This window comes from Seriola dumerili, unplaced genomic scaffold, assembly GCF_002260705.1.
Source record: "Seriola dumerili isolate Sdu_G_001 unplaced genomic scaffold, Sdu_1.0 BDQW01000025.1, whole genome shotgun sequence".
NCBI lineage: Eukaryota > Metazoa > Chordata > Actinopteri > Carangiformes > Carangidae > Seriola > Seriola dumerili.
In genome coordinates this window covers 6,865,082-6,891,382 of record NW_019174280.1, presented here as the reverse complement: position 1 = coordinate 6,891,382, position 26,301 = coordinate 6,865,082, and the positions used below count along the sequence as shown (strand labels likewise).

General features: G+C 41.1%; 2 protein-coding genes and 1 non-coding gene across 6 annotated transcripts in view; 1 reads left to right on the top strand and 2 right to left on the bottom strand.

Moving 5' to 3' along the window:
* ccdc85c (coiled-coil domain containing 85C) overlaps nucleotides 1–19,692 on the bottom strand; it is a 44,499-nt gene extending 24,807 nt beyond the window's left edge. For all 4 annotated transcript variants that reach the window (XM_022770330.1, XM_022770331.1, XM_022770332.1 and 1 more), the window contains exon 1: nucleotides 18,228–19,692. In XM_022770330.1, the coding sequence (XP_022626051.1) occupies nucleotides 18,228–18,942 (715 nt within the window). In that variant the 5' untranslated portion in view covers nucleotides 18,943–19,692. The remainder of the gene's footprint in view (nucleotides 1–18,227) is intronic.
* An 804-nt stretch (nucleotides 19,693–20,496) lies between these two features.
* Nucleotides 20,497–25,260, bottom strand: LOC111240402 (cholesterol 24-hydroxylase). The gene is made up of 15 exons (XM_022770402.1): nucleotides 25,019–25,260; nucleotides 24,817–24,894; nucleotides 24,387–24,468; nucleotides 24,159–24,232; nucleotides 23,786–23,872; nucleotides 23,497–23,635; nucleotides 23,224–23,334; nucleotides 22,976–23,138; nucleotides 22,511–22,576; nucleotides 22,037–22,109; nucleotides 21,870–21,954; nucleotides 21,514–21,624; nucleotides 21,222–21,310; nucleotides 21,055–21,121; nucleotides 20,497–20,975 (listed from the first exon to the last, which is right to left on the bottom strand). Exons 1-15 carry the CDS (start codon nucleotides 25,165–25,167, stop codon nucleotides 20,826–20,828), a joined length of 1,524 nt encoding a protein of 507 aa, XP_022626123.1. The 5' UTR covers nucleotides 25,168–25,260; the 3' UTR covers nucleotides 20,497–20,825.
* Nucleotides 25,261–25,336: 76 nt separating this feature from the next.
* trnat-ugu lies at nucleotides 25,337–25,409 on the top strand. The gene has a single exon. It is a non-coding gene; the product is annotated as a tRNA-Thr (tRNA).
* The last annotated feature ends 892 nt before the right edge of the window (nucleotides 25,410–26,301 follow it).

Below are 26,301 nucleotides of genomic sequence, written 5' to 3'. Positions count from 1 at the left end.
AAAAAGTTTGCCAGTTACCTCTGAACTAGCTCTAAGCTACCGACTTCTTCTTGTTGTACATTTATGGCCTGGGAGACAGGACGGCTTGGAGTCAGAGAACCTGATCCCCGCTAACCCCCTTTCCAAATAAAAAGATGTTCCTCAGACCCAGTTGGTCCCAGGCCCCCTCCCGTGGGGGGTGGGGACTTTTCTAAAGGGGGTCTGATCTGCAACAGGTCAGCCACCTCTTACTGGCCTGGTGGTGACCCTAAACCAGGCGTCAACAAAGTAGGGAGAGGAGAAAGGGGAAAGAGAAGGCAAATTAAATAAAAACAAACAAAGAAATAAAAATCTGCCCTGACCAACCAATTGGAGAATACTTTTTTTCTTTGTTTGTTAATTGCTCTTGTTTTACATTTTTCTTTTGTCTCAATTTGAAAGAATGGAATAAAAAGACATCATCTGGGTGTGTTGCATTGATTTTGTTACTTTAAAGTAAATTTATATACCTAAAGTCAACAAAAACAAAATACAGCTTGATTTTTACACTGACGTCTCACAATGCAATGCTGGCAAGGAAAAAATGTAAATTATTGACAGAGGGTAGTGAGACAGCTCTAGAAAAATATTAGAAAACAAAAACAAAGTATTAAATCTTTAGAAAGGCATTTTATGTTCTTTTTGCAGCTTTTACTTGGCAGAGTCAGTTTGATTGACGTGTATCATATCATTTTGTAGAAAACAGAGCAGTATGCTGATTTCTTGTATACTAACTCCAAAAACACTATAAGGTAAAATCAGTATATGGTACACACTGTATCCAGTGCATGTAGTATGGAATCGGGACACAGCTAAAGGGTCTGGATGTAAGAAGTGCTAAAAGTTGAAGAAAAATGGACTCAGTGCTGACCTGTGTTCTGGTAGTGTGTGTGAGAGAGCTCGATGAAGTATACAAATCAATAAAATAAACAGCAGCTCAACTAAACACAGCTCCTATCACACAACAGTGATTTATCACACCAGTAAACATCTAATTGCAGCTAATGAATGGCTTCATCAAGAAGCGCTGCTACAAACACCAACCCCATTTCCACCCTTAAGGCAATAATGACATTTACAACTGCTGCTGCTGCCCATGTTTAACACATTTACATTTCAGGGCATTGCATTTGATTGGATGATGGAGTGGATTATGGCATTATATATATCCCATAGTCCAGTGCAGAGGGAGGGTTTTAAATGTCATTATACACTGTGCCGTGGTATATCATAACGGTCCCGATGCCATAACTGCCACTGCAGCACTGAAGTGCTCCATCCTTTTAATAGGCCTAAACCCCACCTTTGACTTTGTAGCCATTAGGTTTATTAGTGTAGCTTGTACAGGGGGCAAAAGTACACACATACGCGCACACACACACACACACATAGGCACACTAAGGGGAGAATCACGGGGAACAAATTCCATTAGCGAGTGAGACTAGAGGTTTATAGCCAGATGGTTAACCTGACCTGAATCAATTTGATGAAGACTCCATCTTACATACACATACACATACACACATATATAAATACCTCATAAAGCCTAATGGAAACTCATCAACTGGTAATTTTATTATATAAGACCTCCCTGACACCCCATCGTTTGGTCGTCAAGTCACGCTTTCTCACTTTATGATGCATGGCTATCATTTACACAGCAGGGTGGTCACAGAGGCAATTTGGTTTGATACATCCTCTGACTGGGCAGAATCATATGTCACCCTCATCAATCTAACAGCCGCAGTCTTTGAAGATTTTCTTTGGAGTCTGGGTCCCATAAATGAAATGCAAAACAGCGAAATGTGTTCCTGAACTATAAAACAAAACAGTTTTTGACTGGAAAATTATAACTGTGGCTGAGGCTGATGTGCTGCCACTGGATTCCAAAGCCACTGAACTGTAGGAGGTGGTTGAATAAAATACTCAGGCTACTGGGTAATAGTTAAAAAAAAAAAACAACAACAAAAAAAAACGGGGATTTTATGTGATGAATCCCTCAGTCTTCTTTTAAAATAAACATGATGCAATGCTTGTCAGGGTAGCTGTATCAGTCTTCTCATCTAAGTCTCCACAAGAAAGCAAATACGCACATTTCCCAAAATGTCAAACTATTTCTTTAAATTACCAAAAGTTATTAACATCAACTCCTAACTTCAAAATGTAACGCAAACATTCAGAAGCTGTATTTCTATTTTATTTCTAAGATGCATATTTATGTCAAGCGTGAATTGCGACCAGCTACATCAACAGCCAGTCTAGATATTTTACAAGACACCAGGTCCTAACAGGGCCATAGACTTTTAATGATGTGTGATATTACAAATCTAAATGTGTCAACAGCATGAGTGACTAATGCTCAAAATCCCCCTATTAATGACTGTTAAGTTTTCCCAGAGTAAAAAAATGAACACACAGTCCTTACTTGCTGTGAGGCTGAGCTGTGTTTGACTGTCTACTAAAGGTTACCTCCAACACCTTCAATTCCTCGGTCACCCTCACAATAAAGGCATCAGGGATGAGACAAGCAAGACTAACTTTATCTTGGAAAGCACAGCTGGGTCAGACACTGCTTGGCCTCCATTGTGTGCGGCCAGCTGGTCCCTCTGACTCAGTGGATCTTACTAACAGAGGGAGGTCAGCAGTAAATCACTGATAGAAACTGGTGGAGGGAACAGTCATGGATGAAGAGACAGAGTGAGAGATACTGCGAGGATGCAGATTCTAAACAAGGCTATAAAACTTAAAAAATATAATTTTGAGAAGGAGGGTTAGAGGTTTGAGAGAGGCTAAATAAATGCTAACTTGCTCTAAATGAGCCTTGAGCTGTTTTATGCCTTTTTATATATGGAGGGTTATCAGACCTCTAATCATCTTACTGTAAAAGCTCCAGATTAGCAAAACAGGAACATATGCTAGCTCTTTGTTCTCGACATCATTCTCTTGCTTCTCTGTCTCGTTTTAAAAACAGCGATGAATTCAATGTTTTCGGCTGGTGGAAACTTTCTGTTTGGCGTTTTCCTGTTCTCCCTTCGTCTGTGGATTTCCTCCACATGCTCTATTTTTCTCTCACTTTCCAAAGACATGCAGGTTAGGCTGACTGGCGACTGGAAATTGCCCGAAGGTGTGAATGTGTTAGTCTGCCAGTCTGTGTTCACCCTGTGACAGAGTGGTGCCCTGGCCAGCGTGGACAGCCTGTCACCCAATAAGGGTTGGGTACCTTCCAGTTTCCTGCAACCCTGCGTAGGATAGAAGCGTGCATAGGCGCAAGGGATGTGTTATTGATTTTGTTGCATCTGTGTGGTGTCAGCACAATGTCCAAAAAGAAAGATGTAAGCCCGACTTGTTAATTGCACAATAGTGATTTATTAAAACTTAAAAGGCTGCAGGCTGAAGACCGATGTCAGCATATTTACCTGCTTCTCTAGCTTAATTATTAGATTTAACGTACACTGTATTTTTCAGTACTGCTACACATCTCTGAACTGTGTAAGTAGTTGAAAGACAACAATGGCCCATTTCTCTCCCTCTCCTAAAACTTGTGGAATATGAACTCTAATTCGACCCTTCTCTCACATTTTTCTTTCCGCCTGTGGAATCCCATGAGGCAGTTCAGCAACAGGGCATGTTCACAGACTCCGACGCCTGACTTACGTAACCAATTCACTGTTTTTATTATGACATAATGACAATGTGCTGTGCTGAGCTCTCTTTACCTTACATCCAAGTTCCTGTCAGCGTGCTCTTCTTATTGACATTCCCCAGGATTTTAAAGCCAGAGCAAGGTCCCACCCAAGAGCTATTAACATCTGCGGCTACGCAATAAACACAATTTTACAGTTAATATCTCAGACTGAAACCCATAACTCATCGCAAAACTGTAAATAAGTCAACTTCAGACCGACACTGAGATGTTTGGTGGTTGTAAAACAATTAAGCAGCTGGAAACACTCCAAGTCAAATCAGTTATGAAACACAGTGGAGGTCATATGTAAGTCTATAAAAGCACAGCCATAATTGAGATTTATATGATGTTGCATTTGTTGGATTATATTGTTGCATTTGTTGGATTAAGCAACAGACTCAATATGGAAAGGAAGTGTACAGTATGTGTGCCTATGTACATCTGCAATCAGTATTCCTTGAATGCGCTGAGCTTTCTTATTTTCAGAATTTGATAAATGAAAAAAATCTGTCATTTGACTGATTTTTTAAATTTTTTTTAACATACTGTACATTATTATATAGCTATATATGTAAACGTAAAGTACAGTGATAGCAGAGATGTGAATGGAGATGAAATGGATTTCTCTGTTGAAATATTTACTTCTCTGAAAAATATAGTATAGAGGGTCGGCAGGAAGTCCTCATTCAGTGTAGTGCTGGTACAGTGATATTTCAAGCCTTTCAGCCTTTTTCTGTGTTTTTAAGGCCCCCCCCCCAACCCTCTCAGCAGCAGCAGCAGCTGAGGTTTCAGGCCACTTCCCAGCTGCGCCTCCTAGCAGTGCCATCTTCCTCTCTTTTATCCTCTTGTTTTTTCATGTCCTCTGTTTGACTCTCATTTTTTCTTCCTTCTCACCCGATCCTCCTATACCTTATCCAATGCTCTTTGCCCCATCTCTGCTTATTTCACCCTCATTGCCACGTTCATGTTTTTTCTCTCTCTTTCTCTCAAGTCTCCTACCCTAACTCTCCATAACCCCCAACCCTCATCCATTTTTCCTAATCCCACCTCTCCCTCTTCCACATTTTTCTTAACTGTCCTCATTTCTCAGATTCCCCTTCTCCTCAGCCCTCATCAGCCACTGATGGCCACTGATGTGGGCTCCCCAAAAAAAAACCTCCTCCGTCAGCCTTTCCACCCATTCGGTGAACCGCACTGCCATGACTGTGGTAAATACAACATTAACACAATGGGAATCAATTGTATGCCTCTGCCTTCATTCGACTTGGCAGGCTTTTATGATACTATTATCTCATCCAGCATTTTCCAAACAGCCAGTTATTAACTTCTGCATGGAAACTGCTCATGTTATACCTTTCATCTTGTGCCACGCTGTATAAATACTGCACCATATGCAGCCTGGGTCTGGAGAATTACTAACTGGTAGCACATGACACAGCCTTCCTCTTCATCCTTTTCCATTTCATGCCTACCGCTTTTGTTTGTTGTACATGCGTTGACTGCAAGGAGGCCCTCAAGGTATACAGCGCACATTCCTTCTTGATGGAGCAGATTTAAAGCCACTAGCAGCAACAAAAACACTGGATGGACATGCATTCCTCTGAAACAAGAGTCAACTTGTTTAAAAGTTTTCCAATCAAAAAGAATAAAGTCGGACAAGCGAAATATGTCAAGCGTGGGGAGAGAGATGTACAGTTGAAAGGCACAGAGCTAAAGGAGGTGCCACTCTATAGAGAAAGCACGGTTAAGCACACCCCATAATACTGAATAAGAGGGCACGGTATCCTAGCAACAAGCAAAAAGGAGAAGCTGCTTGCTCTGCAGTGTCCTCTGTTGCTCCTGGATCTTCAACCTTGCATCTTTCTTTCAGAGGTTCTCCTCAACAGCCCTCTAGGAGACACTTTGATCCATCGCCCCATCTTTTATCCTCCTACTTCCTGTTATGACACCCTGTTGCACCCTAACAAGGGCACTTTCATCAAGTGTGCATGCCGTTTAACACTGTTACGTCTTCTGAATGGTTGAAGAGAGCGCCTCGGTTCATACAGTGCATATCATATGCAGGGCTACGTGCCATGTATTTAAAAGAGTGGTGGGCAGAGATATAGCACTGGATCCCGCTCTTCAAATCCTTTTAACGGAGAAGCCCTCCCCTCCAAACCCTCTGCCATGTTTCAGAGAGCCACGGCAGAGCTAAAACATCAATGGTTTAATCCCCTTACATCTTTTGTTGACTGAGAGGAGAGCGAGCAAGACACAGAGGATACATAGGAGATAACACACTGTAATACATCTCCAGAAATCCCTCTTGGATGGGTTTGTTAATTAATCTATTCCAGATTGAGATCACAAAAAACAGTGATGGGTAACTAGACTATGCAATTTCTGTAGAAATTGCAGTGGGATTGGTGGCTTTCTGGAAAAGCTAAAGCTAAACTGCATTGCTGGCTATTAAAAAAATATATTTTAATTGTGTTTACATAGTGAGAATCTTTTGAAATGGAGACTCAATTACAGACTAATAACAATCTGCGTGTCTCTGTGTGGGTATGTGTTTAGTTGTGTCACACAAATGATTTTAAGCCAACATAATGTCCTATCAAATGATCTAAGCATGATTGTGTGTGTGTGTGTGTGTGTGTGTGTGTGTGTGTGTGTGTGTGTGTGTGTGTCAGTGTGGAGTCAGTTAGAAGCATCCAAATGTTTCCCAACTAAAACTTATACTTGAACATATTTCCAGTGAAAACTGTGTGTAAATCCACATCTTGTATGTAGCATGGGGACAGTCTGTGACGCAAATGTCAGTGTTTGATAAACACCACAGACATCAGAGAAGTTGTCTAATCAGCTGATCTGAATCAGCCATTTGTCCCCAATTGCACTCAGAGGTTGCCACGGTGATTTGAATTGCTTAGTTTCTGCTGAGTGGGAAATGGATTCAGCTGAGAATCACCTCTCAAACTCAGGCTTACCAGTAAAAGATCATAACCGCTATCACCTAAAGCTTTATATTTTCTGAGAGCGCAGTGATATAAAATATTTGTCTATGGTGTGAAAAACGTGACATGTGCAGCGATTTAAAAAAAAAAAAAAAAAAAGCCCTGCTTCCTGTTTTCTTCCTGATTTTCTGCTCTCACTTTACATTGGGCTGAATGAGGCAGTTGGATGGTACTCCCGCCACTTTGAAGCTTATAGTTCAAATTTTGTAAGTCTTTGTGCTTTGGTAGTCAGACTGTGTGAAACAAGACAAATTTTCCTACGTTCTGGGAAAAAATTATGTGTAAAGAGTGAAATTTGTGGCCGTAAGGATGAGTTAAACCGATATTTTTCAGACCAGTTGAAGAGCTTCTCCCCTCTCTGTGTGTGATGTCATCCACTCCAGCCTCTGAACATTCCACACATTCATTGGGGAAAAATTGCAAGACATTGAATATTTCAGGAAATATGAGACATATCTCATAAAAAAGTAATACCTGGCATGTCCCAATCGAGCCGCATGTTTTGAGGTTTGAATGAAGTTTCTATGAAAAAGTAGTATGAATCCTACAGTGAGTAAACAATCATTTTTACACTTAAAGACTTACATTTTTAAAGCCATAATTTATAGCATTTTAAAAAGGTGTAGCAAATGAAAGTCTAAGCCTGCAACTTTTGATTTCACTGGCTAAAATGACAACTGTCACATTTACTCAGCCACAGCTAATTTACTTCTGAGTTGATGAAAGAACAAAAAACTGATTTTTAGCTGGTAGCTAAGTAGTTGTCGAGCATAAATGAGCTTTTGAGCACAGCACATTATTGTTTTAAGCTCAAAAGCTATGGTTTGAAACCTCCAGGATTCGGGGATATGAGGCAGCTTGGTGCTTGGTAAAGCATTAGTCCAAGTAAAGTGTTAACCAACCTTTGTTTCCTTGCAAGCTGATGCCTGATTCAAAATGTGCTGATGCTGAACTCTCCCAAAAACACAGCAGCAGCAGCAGCAGAGGAGTAAAGCAGTGTGAGATCAGACCTAAAAGAGGCCACAGCACTGAGAGAAAGAGAGGAGAAACGGGCTGGCTATAATTGGCTGTCAGAAGTGTCATCTCCTCTCAGCGTGTGAGTGAGAAGAGTTTGAAATATGCTGCGTGATGCCCCTCTGAAGATGAATAACTGGCTCCAATTGGCTCATCTGACACCAAACCAACTCTATAAGAAGCCATGATGTCCATCCTGACAGAAACTGACTGCAACAGAAGCAGGAGAGGGTATCATCTCTTCCTGTAACCTCCACCAAGACACTTTAAAACCAAACTCCCTCCATCCCTACTTTCAATTCCACATCTATCAACCTCCGCTACATCCTCTTTTAAGATCTAGCGCTACGGCCAACCAGAGCCGAGCGGCCCGTGTGTAATCTGACATTATCTGCACATCTGCTGAACCCAGAGCTAACGCTGATGGAGTTAAAGAGGATCGGAGGGAGACCGAGAGTTTTGGATAATCATGCGGACATCCCTGATGGTTGTTCCACGAACATTAATACCAGCACAAATATCCTCCAATACCATGAATATCAAATACATGCAAACAGATGAAAAGATAAAATGCTTTTGTACGTGTACCTCTCTCACTCTCGTCTATCGAGGCTGCCAGTCGTTGATTTAGTCTGACAAACTCCTTTTCCGTGAGCCTGCATTTTCATATAATACAGTAATCAGCCTCCACGTAAGCGCTTTATGATTGTCACAGCCGCATCACCCGAATCTGACGCTCTGCACTTGGCTGAGTTCAAATAAATAATGACTTTGATCGGCATTTATAATCTGAGATCAAGTCTAGTTAAGTGGGGTGGTCTTAATAGATTTTTGATGGAATTTCAACAGACATATTATTATCGCTGAGTATTTGTCATGAGCAGCACAACTAGGGCACAGGGAAAGATAGTGGAATCATTTTTGAATAAATATTTAATGCAGAGGGAACATTGATGATGTATTCATAGCACTCACTGTTCAAAGCTGACCTCTGACCTTCCCCATGTGAGTCACCTACTTTTTTATCTGTCACATTTCTTCTTTATATTTTATCTAAGGAGGCACAAGGCGGAAAGGTTTTGGACCCAATGGGCAACATGATGGGACTGAAGGTTAGAACATTTCTAACTACGTTTAGAATTATTTATGTTACTGGCGTGGCTGTTCTAGTGTGTGGCTTCATTATCCCTCTTGATTTAGATCACCATCACAGCTCTAACAAAAGCATTATCAGTTTTCTAAAACGTTAACACAATTTTCAAGTTTTACCATTTAATACTGAACGCAGTTAGCCGATCTCTCGCTTGGGGCTGTATTCAGTGTGATTCGGTTTAGCTCATTTCCTATCAATACATTCGGAGAATCTAAGGATTGGTAAACAAGACAAAGAGTCTACAACCGTGCTAGTGGCCGTGTGAGGCTGCACATAGACACAGTGGTGCTTTAAAAGGGATCCTTTATCGTTAGCCCCCCACCAAGTCTTCTGAAATTTCAGAGACAGAGAGGAAACTACTCTCCACTGTCTTTGTAACACCATGTGGGCAACAATAGGCTACACTGACAGATGGGCACAGTCGCATTAGTGTGGGCAATAATGGAGAGGGAGGAGGAGAGCTGGAATGCCTCAAAGTCTGTAACCTCATCCACTGTAAAAGAAGAATTCAAAATACAACTCGTATGTTCCCCAATTAGTTAATTCTTTACATATTTATCAAAACAAGAAAGGGTCCTATTTCTGCATTCCTAGACATAATCCCCTTTGATTGATCGCTCATCATGCAAATGTTTCAACTACTGCTTCTTTCCAGGCCCGAAGTAACAAGAATAAGTCAAGATAAATGTCTGTTTCAAGGCCCATCCCAAACCAAAACAGAAACATGTTTTCCCCAGGCACACAGTCCAGTCTTGGCACTTAAAACCAGCTTGCAAAGAGGAAATTAGCCTCCAGAATAGCAGAGCAAGGTTACCTGAAACCATCCCAAAAAACTTCCTGAGAATGGAGCAACAGCATCGAGACTGTAAAATTCATTCCAGATGCTTCAGTCGAAGCTTCACATAATCTCATCCATCTCGAGGGCCTGCCGCCAGATTCACAATTTCTGCAGGCGTTCCAAAGTTACAATTATGACTGTGACGTTGTTATCATCTCAGCAACAAATCAAGTGTTTCAATATTTGTTTATCGCAACAGCACAGCAGATTGTCCTGTCTGCTAAATTATTTGCATAAATTCCTAAAACAAGAGACATGTCCCTCAGCTTATAAATTAATGAGCCATTCCATTTGGGACCAACCAAAAGCGACCCAATGGCCACATTTTGAGCACCCGAGCGACAGAGAAAACAATCTGTAACTGTTAAAATACAAGTTGGATTGAGGTGACAGCACTATCTAAATGCAAGAAAGGTGAAGACATCTGCTGACTCCAGTCTCCAATGTCACAGCAACTAAAAGCAAAGAGCTGACAGGCAGAAAATCCAGATGAACACCTTGTTCCTCCCAGGCCTCGAAAGGAGCTGATGAAGAGGTGTTCTGTCTGGGAGTTGCTGACTTTTGGCAACGTGGGACCATTCCACTGTCGAAGGTCATGAGGTGTGTTGCATAGACAAAACTGAACTGCTGATAGTGAGTTTATGGAGCAGCTCCAGATGGGGTTTTTGTAACTGAACCCAGTTACTCTTTTGAATCCCCTCCCGTGTCTGTCCTTTGCATCTTAATCAGCTGTTTAGATCTCATCCCATCTGATATACGGCACAGATCAATAAGGGTCTTGCCAGGGGTGCAGTGCCTCTCAATAAAATTAACTTTAGTCAGTTAAAGACAAGCTGACGATGGGGTAGAGAACGAGCAAAGGATATGTCTTTGCTAGAACCTCATACACTGTAGGCAAGCCACTTTAGAAGAGATTCTTTCAGGGATTATTTAAAACGAGTCTAGTCCACTTTGCTTACCTTCAACCACAATAGATGTGTGTATTTTTAAGAGGGATATGCGCAACTGTAACATAACAAATAAGTCTAATCTGTCAGTCTATATCAGATGTGGAAGAGCCAGAAAAAAAAATATCAAGAAATGACAAGATTCTTCTTTTTTTTTTTTTTTTTAAAGCTGCTATGATCATTATTTTTAAGTGTGTTACAAGTGTTATGTGAACCAACAGAATCTTATCACCTGACTCCTCAGCTGTACATAGGCTTTTGTACCTTTAGCGTCATTGTTCATTGTTTTTAATGGCATGCAACTTTACTGTTTTGGTTCATTCTCACCACTCTCATTAGCATTATTTTCAGTTACAGCAGGGACCTGGTTTCAGCAATATGTCTCTGATAAACAGCTGTATACTGTCTGCCTAGCACCAAACAGCTAATGGATAGACTTAAGAACTAACTGGTGAACACAGTAGAACATTTAGCAACTGAAGAGCAAGATATTTTCCTTTAGGAGTTGGTGGAGAGCAAATACAGGACTAAAAGAATACTAAGTTATGGGGCTGTATTCACTAGGAGGACAGAAACGCAATTCCAATTACATGCTAATGTTGCTCGTATCTGCTGGATGTGAAAAAAATAACCATCACTTTCACCCTAACAACTTTATAAGGGGTTTATAACTTGTTGAACTGCCCCAAGTGGAAGGTAGCATTTAGAATATACTGTGATTAGCTAAATGAGTGGTTAACCAAATAAGCAAAAAATCAGACAGCTATGTGATAACAAGCTAATTAGTGGCAAGAGTATTAACTTGCTGGTGAAGTTGTCAGGCTGTAAAAAGGTACAATTTTCTGCTTCTTTAAATAACCCATGCTCAAATAAGGTTTCAAAATCTGAAGGTAAAGCTGTTTTTTTTTTATACCTTATAAGTGAAAATGAGTATGCAACTCCGACCACACCCTTTTTGTTTCTAATGAGTGAGTTAGTTTGAAGCAACACACACACACACACACACACACACACACACACACACACACAGAGCTGACCTCACTCTGGCTGGCATCATTCTGCACGGGTCAACCGGCATGGAGGCCGGCCATGCCCAAACCTATCCCCATCCCCCTATCCTTTACTTCCCTCCGCTTCAGTAACTCTGAGGCTAAGCATGGGCGCCGTCCACTCGCCCCACTGATCATTGCTGTTGCCTAGGCAACTGAGCAACCCAGCCCCTCCAGCAGCCCACTGCCCAATGAACAGAAAAGAAGGACATCCACTTACATCAGCACAGATGTAGAGAGAGACACAGGGAGCTAAAAATGCCTAAATATTTGTAAGAACATATATTGTTTGCCGGATATGACACCACAAAACAGCGGCACTTTCATACAGTCTAACAGTGGTGACCATACAGATGTAACAGCAGGTACAACTTGTTGAAAAACTTATTTTTTTTGTAAAAGGCACTGCATTAGTTCTTACAGTGAGTCCATGACTGTGTGCACAAGACTCACGCTGGCTCAATAACCTCATTCTGTCGGCTGAGTGCTGTGTTGATGGGAATGAACGGACAGCGGATCAGAAAGCAGGTTCACAGGAATCAAGAGGGAAATGGATGCAGATGGGTGGTGAGGGGAAGACTGGAGAAGTGGAGTTTGTCAGGTAAGGAAAGACAGGGAAGGTAAAAGTAAAAAAAAAAAAAAAAAAAAAAAAAAAAAAAAAAAAAATGACCTAGAGACACACACACTTTTTAAAATTTTCTAACTGGCCACCCTCAATCCAACAACCAGCGATTACCAAAATGTTCACGCAGGGGCAAGGGAGTCTTCAGTCCCCACATGCCATTTTCAGCAAATACAATTGTGGAAGAGCTTGTTGCAATGAGGAATACAAATGCGCCTATTTTGGAACATTTTGGTTTTAAATCGGATGCAATCGGCAAGCCAAAAGAGCTAAATGTCTTTGCAAACGTATAGCCCCCCCCATAACACTATTGATTTGTACAAGCATTTTCTACTACACCATCCTGCTGAGCGCGCTACCGTATCACCGAGGCCCTGAGGCCCCCTGAACTACCACTGGACAAGCCCCGGTTGACTGGCCTGACGATGGAATCAGCCAATCACCAATATAGCCAATATATTCATCCAATCACAACTTTCATTTTCCATCTTCCTGTTCCTCTTTGCAGTCTCCATTCCTGCTGTGTCACTAAGAGCAGAGAGACCCACTTCCTCTTTTGTTTACCCAGGAATGTGGGACATCCTGACAGGCTGGCTTTTCATTGACAGTACACAGCTAGGAGTTCTCCTATACACATTTGTTTCCACTCCATTATCTGCTTTATCAGCCAACCAGGACTCACAACGACAGGGTGCTGGGAAACGCAAGCCAAAGAAACAGTACTCTCAAACCCTACCTGATGCAACTCAGTCACTATAGAAAATTAATTTCAAAACATTAAAATTTCCACCAGAAGAACTTCATGAAAGAGCATTTATAGTGCCTGGTTCTTTGCCTTTGGGAGTAATTTGCAAACTACAAAAAACATTAAAAGAAATTATATGTCAGCATTTCCTTTCAGAACAGTAGTTTTTAAATAGGGCAACAACTTCTACATGTTTCAACATGACATAATGTGATCCTGTTAATTTTCGCAATTCTAATCATCTCAGAGCTGTATTTTCAGTTTAGTCGCCAAGAGCGGTTGTTGTTGTCTTTCTTTTCAGTTTTGATCACTGGTTAACACCATGGAGGTACCGCCCTTAAGAGAAAGGTACAAATGTAACCAAAGGGAAGGTTCAAGAAAGAAGTCAGCATCTTGGAGAACAGAAACATGAATCTGAGCGTGGACAAACAGGATATCAGCTACAGAAAACATCCTATTCCTGCCTAGACTGCCGTTTATAGCCTCACAGACATGCCACACAATGACTTGAAACCACAGCCGAGAGGAAAACACCATTGTGTTGTTGATCCTCCAATTTCCTTTGAAACGAGAAAGGAGCTCACACAGAGAGATGCCAAGGCTGACTTTGACTAGCTGGCTGTGATTGATTGATGTTTATTTCAGAAAAAAACAAAAGTCACTGAAAACCTGACTCTTTCTTTGAAGGAATAAAAGTAACGATAAAGATTTTGCAGTGATGTAAACAAACAGGAAGTTTGATTTTTTTTCCTCATAAAAAGTGACTCCAGTAGGTCTTTTAATTCAAGACTGTACTCTTGAGAATGAAATACTTCATCTATACTTTTAAAGCTTATTGATAATTCACCTCAGAAGGAATACGACCAGATGCCTTCGACACACATGAATGTGAATATTATGGCACTGACTAATTTGCGTAGCCATGATGTAACACACACACACTGGTGGGCAACTGGTAGGGCTGGTTCTACAGTTTCATTGTGAGCTTTTAGGTCATGTCACTCCCCAAGGGTAAAAGAAAAGGAAACTTAAGAGAGACAGAGTGAGACAGAGAGTAAAGCCTCTAACTCGGAAAGGGTAAGAGTTCACACACACTGTAGCACCTCATATATTAGACCACACACACACGCACGCACACACGCACGCACGCACACAAAAAGGCCAGGTGATAAAGACCCCAGTTTAACCATGCAATTTTACCACTTCTTAGTGAGTTAATTAGGACTAATTTGAACACAATTTGGGCCTAAGTGGGAAGGTTTACAGAGTGACTCAGCAGAGTGACTAAACATAGGAGGGCACAATTTACTCAATAAAACGTAGGTGGCCAGTGCAAGCAGTCTCCTTTAATGTGAGGTAACACATAAATCAGATTCAAACTAATGCATTGTGCTGAAGCTCCTAATCTCCAATGAATCACTAACCTATCTGACCGGTTTCTGAGAGCCACAGGCATCTGGATGGACTGAAAAAAACTGAGTTAATGAGGTCTGAGAATGATCTCTCCTTTGTACTTGGCTGTAGAAGCTTGGCCACATTGTGACTATCTGTGGACTACTTGGTGCAGTTAGCAAGCTAACCGCTACCAAGCTAACCTGCCAGGACATGCTAGTGCTTTGTAGGTACTTCTCCCTGGCATCTTGTTCTCAGGACTGTACTAAACTTTGTTCAATAAGGAGTTATAATGAAGAGGGGAAAAAAAAAACTTGTAGCCAACAAGCTTGCTAACTGTTACTTATTTAACTGCTAACTTTGTCACTAACAGGACAATACATTTGCATTTTATTCAATAGGATAAATTTGTGCTCCTGTCCTATAACGGTCTGTGAACTATTCCTCTTGTGTGGAGCAGTTCATATTGCCCAAAAAGTTGAATAAAAGCGGACCGGGCGACAGCTAATAATTTGCGACAGCTTATTCCATTTTGGATTCAGTGTCTCTGTTTTCTCAAAGGTTAGCACTGTCAAGGTGGCTTGCTATTTGGTCAGAGTTTATGGGAAATAAAACCCCACTGCACAGCAAGAGGTGATGAGATGCTATTCTACCCGGTCTAATGCTATAAGATGTCAGCAAAATACACTGATGTCAGCCTGGGTCTTTTTCTCCGGCCAAGTCTGAGAAACCTTGCTCTCTGTGGTTATCGTATCTGCTGAGTTAACAATATTGTTTCTTTAAAGCCATTTGGCAGCTAAAAGGCCGGGGGAAATGTGTAAGGGTTTGTTAAAGGTCAACAACATTATTGCAGAGAGGTTCTTTATCAGTTCATATGGACAATGTCAAAGCAGCACTTTTCTGTCTCACTTGGCCACTTTGTCTTGATCTCATAAGGCTCTCCTCAGTCTGTGTCGCATTATAGGGGGGCCTAATGCAGGTTCTCTATGACAGCATCATATTTCAGGCAGTCTTTGACTGGACTGGGGCTCAGACCACCAAAAATGAATGCAGACATTGAGAAGTCTATAATTAGAAGTCACTATTATAAGTTATGAAACACAGTGGTAGTTTACTCAATGTAGCCCCTGTTGCTCTGTCTTTTTATTTTGTTCAGAACAGAAGCCTTCGCTCCCCTAACGCATTACGGTACACACCCTGGCCAAGTAAACATGCATACACACACACAGCTTGTATCCCCAAAGGAATTGGACGGGTAGGGGGTGGGGGTTTTGTCAGCCGTGTCAACGCACAAGAAATTCAATTAAGCAGACAGCAGGATGCCTCCGAAACGCAGCCTCCTTTGAGCTCAATATGCCCTCCAACAGTCCCCACCACTCCACCCCCAAGCTTCCCAGCCAACCCCTTCCAGCCATTCAGCCACTCCCCCAACACCACCAAGACCCATTGAGGGCCCTTTGCTGGACTCCCTTTCATACACTCCTCTCACAGTGCCCCACTTGCCTCTAAAGAAATGGAAATCTTCCAGAGATGCATTAGCCAAAAAGATGACAAAATGTAAAATTTGACTAAAATGGTATGAAACACAAGCCTCTAGCTCAAACAATTTGGTTTTACTCTCAGGACACCAAATTCATTTCATCCTCCTCCTTTCTTCCCATCTGTGTGTGTCTGGCACCCAGACAGATGCTGTTCATTTAGCACTTGAGCGGCAATCCTCGAGCTTGTCTCCTAAATGCCCGGGGGAGCCACTGGCATTTGGACAGCATTAAATAAAGCCACTCTGCAGACCTCACACCACGACCAGACCTGACCTCGCAACATGGTCACTTCACTCAGATTTCAAGCAGCCAATCGAGTAAATCTGTGCTGGAGCAGAAGACTATTTTCTTACTAGTCAGGCCTGTACAAGCTAGCTTCAACCTGTGAGCAATTACATTATCTATCCATGGTTTTGAGAATTATTTATTGATACAAGTGATGAACCACTTGTTTGATCTCACTGCTCCTGGGTACAGTCATCCAACTTGTGAAATAGTAGATTGAGATCAATGTAGTATTGCTTTGTGTTTGTTTTTATCGATTGACATCTTAGGTAATGTCAGTAATAGCTCTGTTCTCTTTCCACATGGAGTTGTTTGCAATTATGTTAAACCCAGAAAGATTTGTGATGCTCAGCTTTATTTAGGACAAGATAACATCGATCTCATTAGCAATGCATTGGTTTGAACAATGAAATAATAAACCTTCTCCCAAGTGAAGCGGGCCGTTCCCATGCTAGCGTGTTATTGTGTATCTGCGCATCATTGTCAGTGATGAACACACTGAGCCAGAGCTTCAGGGGCACACAATGTCACGCACATCTCGCGAAACAGCGGCTTAGAGAGGTGCTAGGCCACTGCAGACACAATATTGATGTTACATAATGAGAGCCAAACAGCGCCAAAAAATGTGAGTGTTATCATGAGTATATTTGTGTGTTTTTCCGGATTAAGGGCTCCCTCGACTCTTGACTCTCTCTCTCTCTCTCATGCGTGCTTCCATTCTTTTGTATTTGTTACCTTCACGGTTTTCAGAGCGTACAATTCCAGGAACGAGCGATGGATAACATGTGACCTATGTGATCTGATTTGAAGCTGCTTGCTTTGAGCTCCTACATGCTGCTGCCGCCCTGTCCTTATAAAATCAGGGTAAAATAATTTTTTTTTTTTTTTTTTTTTTAAGTTTCAGCTAGATGAGGGATTTTTTTGCCTATGAAACAGTTTATTCCCCATACCAAACAGATCATGGCGAGTTATCAGCCCATGTGCTAGCTAAACGAGGCTTAGTGTCCTCCTGTTCCATCATGGCATTTTCATCCCAGCTTGCAGCTTTCAGCCGTGTATTTAGGTCTTAAAACAGGGACACTGATTTCTGGTCACATGCCATGCATTTCAAATGGGCCCTAAGCAGACACAAGTGCTCTTCCACAACCAACGACAACAATGATAATCAGCAAACGAGCCTGAAAAAAAAAAAAAAAATCTATTTGCTTGAGCCCCCTGTAAAAGCTATTAAGATAAGTCCTCTTCCTTGAGGACCACGAGTGCAGTGACCTAAATCAGTGCAAATTCAAATGATGGGGTTGCGTGGGACTGAAAAGGCCACTTAAGGATGCTGTGGGAGCGTGTGTGTGTGTGTGTGTGTGTGTGTGTGTGTGTGTGTGTGTGCGTGTGTGTGTCTCCAATCAAGACTTTACAGTGAGGTTAAGCCAAGACCCCCCATGTTAATCCTTCACAGCAATTTTGATCAGCATATGTTGTCAGTGCAATCACACTCACATGGTCACTATGCAACATAGCCTGACTGTATTATCTAAGAGCACTGAAACCAAGAAGAGGAATACAGATGTAATAGGCCACTAGTCTTGGTCAGACTGCAAGTTCAATTAGCCTACATAGAAATGTTAAATGTAACTTCAGAGGCCTCAGAGGAGCAACAACTTGTGTCCCTTGTCTGACAGCTTTTTAAAAAAATCAGGGGTAACTTGAAGTTATCCATTTTAGCCCATGAGATTGACTTTTTGTTACAAAAATAAAAATAAAATCAAAATGACTGTTTCACCAGTGTTAAATTAAAACAGATTCTACAAGCTATGATTTTGGAACATATCAAGCCTGATTGGTTGGATTGGATGTGCATCGTGTCGGCAACTGTGTTAAGTCTGGGTGCTGTTTATGACAGCAAGACGTGTGTTAAAAAGGTGGAGGCCCCATGTGTACTCACCATTAAGTCCATTTGGGATGCTCCTGTGGTGGTGCGGTGCTGACAGGTCATCCATGGACCTCCTCATGGTGGGGCCCATCTTACTGTTCTCTGAGGTCTTGTGTATGTGGTTGTGATTGTGGTGATCGGGGCTCCCAGCACTACCTGTGCTAGATGTGCTACTCCCGTCCCCAACATCCCTGACCGTGCTGGTGCCTCCATTCAGGTTGGTCAAACTGGACTGACTGTCTATGGAGCTCCTGGACCCTGCTCCGTTCCTCTCCTCATCCAACATGAGGATGATCTCCTTCAGCTCAGAGTTCTCCCTCAACACGGTCTCCTGGTTGGCCTCCAGCTCCTTCAGCTTCATCATGTAGGTGCCCACCTCCTTCCACATGGCACTGGCAGTGTAGCGGCCAAAGCGCTGCCACTCTCGGGACAGCTTTTTGCCCTTCTGTCGGTCGTCGTCCAGGAAGCAGCAAAGCTCCCGGAGCTCATGGTTGTCGTCCTGCAGCTTCTGGTTAATCTCCTTCAGGTTCCTGATTTCGTGCAGGTGCACCTGCAGCCTCCGGTTGATGTCTTTCATCATGTTTCCATGCTCGATCATCAAGTTCATTTTCTCACTGTCAACCTTCCTTAATCTCCTGACCAGCTCCTCTTTGCTGGTCCGCAGCAGCTCCTCGTCCGTCAGCTGGCTCAGGTCATCCTTCTGTCCCTCGGACGGATTTTTAGCCATGACTATCTTGGCTATGAGTCTCAGTTCGTTTAAAAAGGTGGCTAAAAATTAACTCTCAAAACTCATTTAACCAACCCTCAATTGCGGAATTATGTTGAAAAATGAATACATGGTCCAAAATATCAAAGTATCGTTATGCCCTCCTTTTCAACAGGCCGATAATGAAAGGGAAACTATTAATGTGATGCTATGGCAACCCCAGCACGAACTGAATGCCCTCACTAATCTTTGAAAGGAAAATCCTTTATGAATCTCGGAAACAACTGCTGGTATTCACATTCCGTCAGCAACGAAAACACATGATTTTAAAATGATTACCAGTGATTTTCAATCAGGTCCTGGTCCCTGCCGCCGAGTCCTGTCAGCACAACACACCGCGTCCCATCACAATGTGCGCCGTCTCCGCTGGACATCGCTCCATTCAAATGATGGGAAACGGAAAACGCAACAAACTGAAATTTTGATCTTAATTTTACGCGAATATGGCGAGCGGTCGAGTAAACACGACACCTATGCTATGAAAGCCCACTTTTTTTTTCTTTTTACCGGCGGTGCCCTCTTGAACGCGTCTAACAGTCAGCAACGCTCCTCGGATAAGCCTCTTCTACTTAGGTGGTACGTCGGTGGACGGAGGATTCAAGCCTTTCCACCCAGCCAGCTCGGAATTAGCAGCGGACCCCCCTCCTCCTTGTCCAAACACTCGGGTTTGAAACCATTCAAGAGGATTTCGGCCAAGACGGCCAATCAAGACGTGGGAGAGGAGTGGGCAGCAGGTAGATGAAAAGTGCGGTGAAGCCTCATAAGGCACAGGCTCAGCCCTCTTAAAGGAACAGTAAGACAAGTTCAGGACCGGGAAAATATTATTCATTAAAATAAATGATAACAGAGCACTGAGCGGCTTAGGACATGTTTTTTAAAATGTATAATAAAACATATTCTATTATTACATTAAAGCACATTTATTAAAACGTTTTCTAACTTATAACAGCCATTAGCTTTACATGTTAGACTTTTGTTTGCAAATGCTATTTAATAGTTTTTCTTTGTTAATCTTTAAGCATAAAAAGCTTTGTTGTGTAATTGGCCCAATTACTAAACTGTTTCAAAATTAAAAAAAAAAAACTTAAATCCCCCCACATATTGATAGAATCTTTCTATTACAACTTGATTCACCACTTAATAATCTTATTTTATTGCATAAAATGCTGACAATCTCCTGAAATTAGATAGTTTAGATGAGTGACAACTTTTGAGTGTTAATTCTCTCAAAATTGTATCTTAACAGGTGCTTTTGAGATTTCTTTGCAAGGTCACAGCGCCCTCTTGTGCACGCTGTCAGTATTGCCCCAAAACACAGAAGGCTGAGTACATAAAAATCACTGCACAGTAAACTGAGCACAAAATAAAATCATTGTTTCAGGCATTGAAACCATCACCAGTATATTAAAGTGATAAACAGGATATAAATTATTTATGCATCAGTAAAAAAGATGTGTAAGACAAAATTAAATTTGAGTGGTTTATTTTTATTTGTGTAAAAATGATATATCCAGTATTTTAGATCAGAGTTAAAAGAGGAAGAGAAATTACAGAACTAAAATGTCAGTTCCAGCAGATTAAAGTGCTAATCTACTCAAAAAGTGGCTAATTTGTTTTCCCACATCCCCATTACTGTTTGGAAACAACAACAATCACAATCATTACAAGCATTCATATGAATATGAATTGTATTCAATTAAAACATTGCAGTATTTTCTTTGCAAATGATTAAAAACATTAACTGAAAAAGTAATAAAACAACCTGGCAGCATTAGAGGTTTCTGGCTGTTATTCAGAAAGCTAGTCTGGGCCAGTTGTGTCATGTTGTAATACAGTGTGGCCCTCTATTTCTTGTAATTCCTATGTCTGACGGAGCACACCACTCCACTCTTCGGCCTGAGTGAGCCAGTGTCCAGGATGTCAAAGGTCTGTCCAGGGACAAGTGTGAAATCAAACCTCTGGAGCAGCTTGGCCATCACCACTTTAGCCTCCATCTGAAAACACATCCAGTGTTTTTATATATGTCGTAAGTGTGCATGTTGATTATTTATGACTGTTTTTGCCACCACCCACCTGAGCAAAGTTCTGTCCCAGGCATGAGCGTGGACCAAGGGCAAAGGGGTAGTAGCAGTAATAAGGCCTTGTTAAACAGATAAGACACAACTTCACTTAATGCCAAGCACTTCGTACTTTCATCTGGGACAATGCTGTAACACTGCAAGACTTTGAATGCAACTTACTTGGTAACATCTGGGTGAAATCTGTCTGGATCAAATGTCAGCGGGTCCCTGAAGAATCTGTCCAGTCTCCCAGTCACATAGGAGCTGAACTGAAGTTCAGAGCAATTTATTGAACATTTTGAGAGAAGGTTATTTTTCCTAAAAATGTCTTGTTTTGTTCTGTGTTTTTGAGTGACAGTGTCATTGTACTTTACGTATATAAAATAGAAACACTATAAAACTTTTCTGGGTTGGACACACACTTTCAGATTTAGAGGTAGCCTACAAACACATTCAAAAGTGAATGACTCACAAAACAGGTGACTCCTCCAGGTATGTGGATACCAGCAATGACCATGTCTTCAGGTACCTCACGAGATGTGCCTGGAGCTGTCGGGTAAATCCTCAGTGTCTCTTTTAGCACCTTGGGTGAGGTTACAGTGTGAGGTGCACGTCTTGGGTCAATTGGTTAAAAAATAATTGAAGCACACTGAACATTTTAAAGACGAGTCCATGTTCTCTGTATATGGTTCCATTCCTCATTAAGACTTAAAGACTTATAGGCAAACTGAGAGTTGGTGGGTAAATAAACGAATGAACGTACTATACGTGCCTGAACTACACATCTGAAATGCTGAACCATAGTCTTCCTAACGTCATGACATATACCTGTGAGAGGTAGGTCAGTTCCCCCAGGTTATCATAGCTTATGTCCTGTTTCATCCCAAGGACATCATCCACCTCTTTATTCACCCTAAGAAACAACACATTTTTAAGAAACCGTCATTCAGCAGCTATATTATGAAACAGTTTTTAACTGCATTATTAGTTCTTACTTTTCTAGTATATCAGGATGTCTTGCTAGTTCCATGATGCAAAACGCAAGTTGATTAGCTGTTGTTTCTTGCCCTAAAATGTTACAAAAGACAAAAATGAATCAGAGCATTACTTTCAAATGGCGCAACCGTGGATCAACAACACACATTAAAGTGACTGTATTCTTTATCTCTGAACCAGAAAGAGGTGAACTCGTCTGTTAAGTCCCACACTTAACAGACAAGTTCACCTAAAAACAAATAACAATTCAGGACTTAAATCATACACAGATCCTTTGGTGAACACTTTCACTACAAAACTGTAGTCTATCAAACTGTGCCACCAGGCTCCTTGCAGATTGAAAAAACCTGTTTACAGCTGACATTTTATTGAAATTTTGTTAATCTTACTTTGTGCTACAAAAGGAAGCACAGTCTAGTCTGGTCTAGTCTTCAGTATAGTATTTCACACACCAAAGCAGAACAGAGACTCACCCGCGATGAAGAATGTCACAAAATTGTCCAACATAAACTCCTCATCCTCTTTAGTCATGCTTTCCTCTGGAATAACAAGACAATGGAATCAACATGTAAACTAATATTTGACTGATCTCCTTTATAGGCATCCAATTAGTACACCACATTAAGATGTGCATATTTAGGCACTAACATTCACATACTAAGTGTCTCATCTATTCATATAGTGTATCCATTTGTGAACAGGTAATAGTGCAAATCTGCACTAATAATATGGATATGTGATGATGAATGCTTTATGCTTTATCTTGTTTGCTATATGTATTTTTACTCTCTTTGATATGCTGTTCTCAACACTCAATATTTTAAAATCTATGCTCTGTCTTGTCCAGACCGTATTGTTTGCAACTACCCTGTTACAAAACAGGATTATTTAAATATTCTTATCTAATCTAATTAAATCTGAACTTTAGGGATGATCACCTTTGCCAGCAGTTTTGATGATCTGCGTGAGGATGTCCTTGGGGACGTCATCGCCGTTCTGCATGGCAGTCTTTCTTTCATGGATCCACTGTGCTCCAGTTGTGCGCAGCAGGCGGCAAGCTTCCCTCACTTCATTAATGAACGGTTTGTTCTTTGGCTTGAACTGGAAATGCAAGATTTTAAGATGTCTGACAGTTTACGAGGTTTACACAATATGAACCCCATACAAACTTGCAGTGAAGTCATACCTGAAAAAACAAGTCTCGGACATAATGCACCATTCCTTTTAGACATGTCTCGATGGCTTTAGGGAAAGGTGAACTATTCTTCAGCAGGTCTAACTCCACACCAAAAGCAACCTGAGAGTTATGAAGGAAACAGACATACATTCATGTATACTAAGATAGTTACAACATGGTTGGATGAACCTTTGTGATAAGCTTGTGCTTTCTTCACATTCAAGAAAAACTTGGGTCGGGGCTACTGCAGAGGAAGCCATAAAACAAACTATGACACACTACCTTGGCAATAACATCTAGGGTAACACAGTTCACAAGATGGAGCATGTTGACCTCTGTTTTGCTATCAGCAAAATCCGAAAGTTTGTCCATCAGTTTCTCTGCCCTCTCATTGAAGGTGCCCATTAGACCTCTCAAATACCTGGAAACGATAGTTTTAGACAGTGGAATAGCATAGCCATGGCATACCTGCAAAGCTCCACAGAAATTTTGTAATTGGTAAACGCTGTAAATAAAATAAATGTTGAGTAGATTGTCCATTATGTCTCTTTGTGATGAGTAAATAACTCACAAGCTGCTGAAAGCAGGGTCCATGATGCGGCGCTGTTTGTACCACTGCTCGTGGTCCTGTGCTGTTATCAGGCCGTTACCGAGGAACCTTTAAGAGAGGCATGAACACGATACTAACCCTAACCCTATTCAAACTATTAGTATAATAAAGCTGTAAACGATTTGACATCACAAAAAAATGATCAGTGTAGAACAGTGTAGGATGCTGTATCTTACTTGATAAAGTATGTTCAGGAATTCAAGATATCGACAGTATCACAAATTACACTTATTATTATTGCTAAATTGTTGATAGGCTAGTTTGACAACATGGTACATTATCTGTATCCCTGAGATGTATACGCTAAAACTCATCTGAGATTCTGATAAATTACCTTTGACCGAACAGGTTGAAGAGTTTCTTGTATACTAATTTATCTTTGGAGTACTTTGGGGACATCAAGATTTCCTGAAACCACAAGCATTAAAAGAGAGAACATATATGGAACATTTTTTTGACTTATGCCATCTATCTTTCTATCTGTGCACTTTTACACAGTTTATTGTGTAATGCTTATGCAACTGATGGTTACACAAATCCCACTGTGAGGTGAGATGTTTACCTTGGTCGCCTCTGGACAGGAGACACCGAGTGTAACGTAATGCAGAAAATTTAACCTGTAAACAGGCCCATGGGTCTCGGTCCTGTAAATGACAACTTCGTTATAAATTCGATTTGCAAATACTACATTCGTATTTATACATGCAAACCTGCATCCAAACTGAAGGTGCACTGTTCAGAATAACTACTGAAAAAATATACTTCATACGTTACGACGAGTAGTCAAGGAATACAAACAAACAACATAAACAAAGGAAAACCGACACATCGAAAAGCTAGCTAGCTATAGCCTATACAGCCTATAGGGGGTATGCGTTACTGCATTGGCATACTGGTGGTCACTCGGACCCCGCTGCACTTTTCAATTACTACTTAAGTGTTTAACATTTATTTACCTTTGTCTACCGCATATGCGTGAAACTTGTGCTTACCATTCCAGAAACTTATCGTGTATAATTTCGTCGTTTTTCATTAACCTCAAAATCGTCCTTGAATGTCCGAAGAAAAAACTAGGAGGACAGAAACAAAGTGTCAGGTAGTGTCAGCACATCTGCTTTAACTGTCAAACGTTAGCTAGGTGACGAGAAAACAAGAAACATTAGCATAAACTAAACAATGTCCCACTTAACTTACGTTTCTCTCGGTGGCCCAGGTATGTGGTCATATTTCATATGAATGTGTTTAATATACAAGCTGTAACCAAGAAACGCGATGAAAATCAGAAAGAACAGAAACATCAGCGCTTGAGCGGTCCAGCTCAAAAGTACATGGAAAACTGCCATTTTGCTCAGACAAGTCCAACGTGATACTGGCGATTAGCTGGTCAAAAGAGAAGTGTAAAACTCGGTCAGTCGTTTAATGGTCCCGTACAGCAAGCAGTGTCAATGCCTCCGGACTTTTGACAAAGGGGTACCTTAATATACTTATTTTATTGTATGGGGCGGTATAACAGGCTCCATAGCTCAGTGGTTAGAGCACTGGTCTTGTAAACCAGGGGTCGCGAGTTCGATCCTCGCTGGGGCCTGTCGTGTGAAACCTTTTCCCTTTCTATTGTGGCCTCTTCTTGGTTTCACTTTTAGCATTGGGGTTGAATGTAACCATACATTCGCTTCAAATTTCTAACAACTGATAAATTGTCCTATTGATTTAGCTGCTGGTGAACATTGTGGTGAATAATTCTGACATCAGCTCAGCAACAACAGAACAGGCTGGCTCATTATCGGCTGGCTAACATATCTATAGCTATAGGCTGCTAGCCTTTACAACCAAAATGTCACAGCCAAACTTTGCAGTACCTTGAATACAGAATAGAATTTTTCTCTGATACTGATGCCATTACATATGACTGTAGTCATATCACCGGCAAAATAAATTAAGTATGGTACTAAGGAAAATCACCATAGAAGCAATTGTGGTCAAAGGTTACAGTACTAATCATAACCAGGAAAACATGTTTTTATGTGGGAAATGTAGGCTCAATCAGGCTTAATTAGTGGCAGACATTTCTGAGATAAAATTTATATATACTGTGTGTATATATATATATATATATATATATAGGGCTATATATATATATATATGTATAGGGCTATAAGTGAATATTTTACAGTCTTATGAAACTGTTCATACTGATAACCATATGTGCTGAGCCAAAACCCAGATGTGTGATATTTTTTAGATAACAACATCATAAGTAAAACAAAAAGTAGCACTTGAAAGGGAGGGAAAATTACTCAGGAATATGTTAAGAGTAGCCTATACGATAAGTGTGTTTTGGCTCTTTGGGTCCTAAACTTGATTATTTAGACGCTGAAAATAGGACCATGTCACTCAGTTTAGTTAGGTTAGATCTTTTGTCAGCGTTGCTCTGAAAAACAGACACCATAAGCACACAGACACAAGGTTAGCAAGACCTT

Excerpts from the sequence above, each read along its gene's own strand:
- LOC111240402 (XM_022770402.1), bottom strand. The coding sequence starts at position 25,167 with ATGGCAGTTTTCCATGTACTTTTGAGCTGGACCGCTCAAGCGCTGATG. Across the intron at positions 24,233-24,386 it reads CCTGTCCAGAGGCGACCAAG|GAAATCTTGATGTCCCCAAA; the intron begins GTAAACATCTCA and ends TTGTGGTTTCAG. Across the intron at positions 23,873-24,158 it reads TTCAACCTGTTCGGTCAAAG|GTTCCTCGGTAACGGCCTGA; the intron begins GTAATTTATCAG and ends CCTCTCTTAAAG.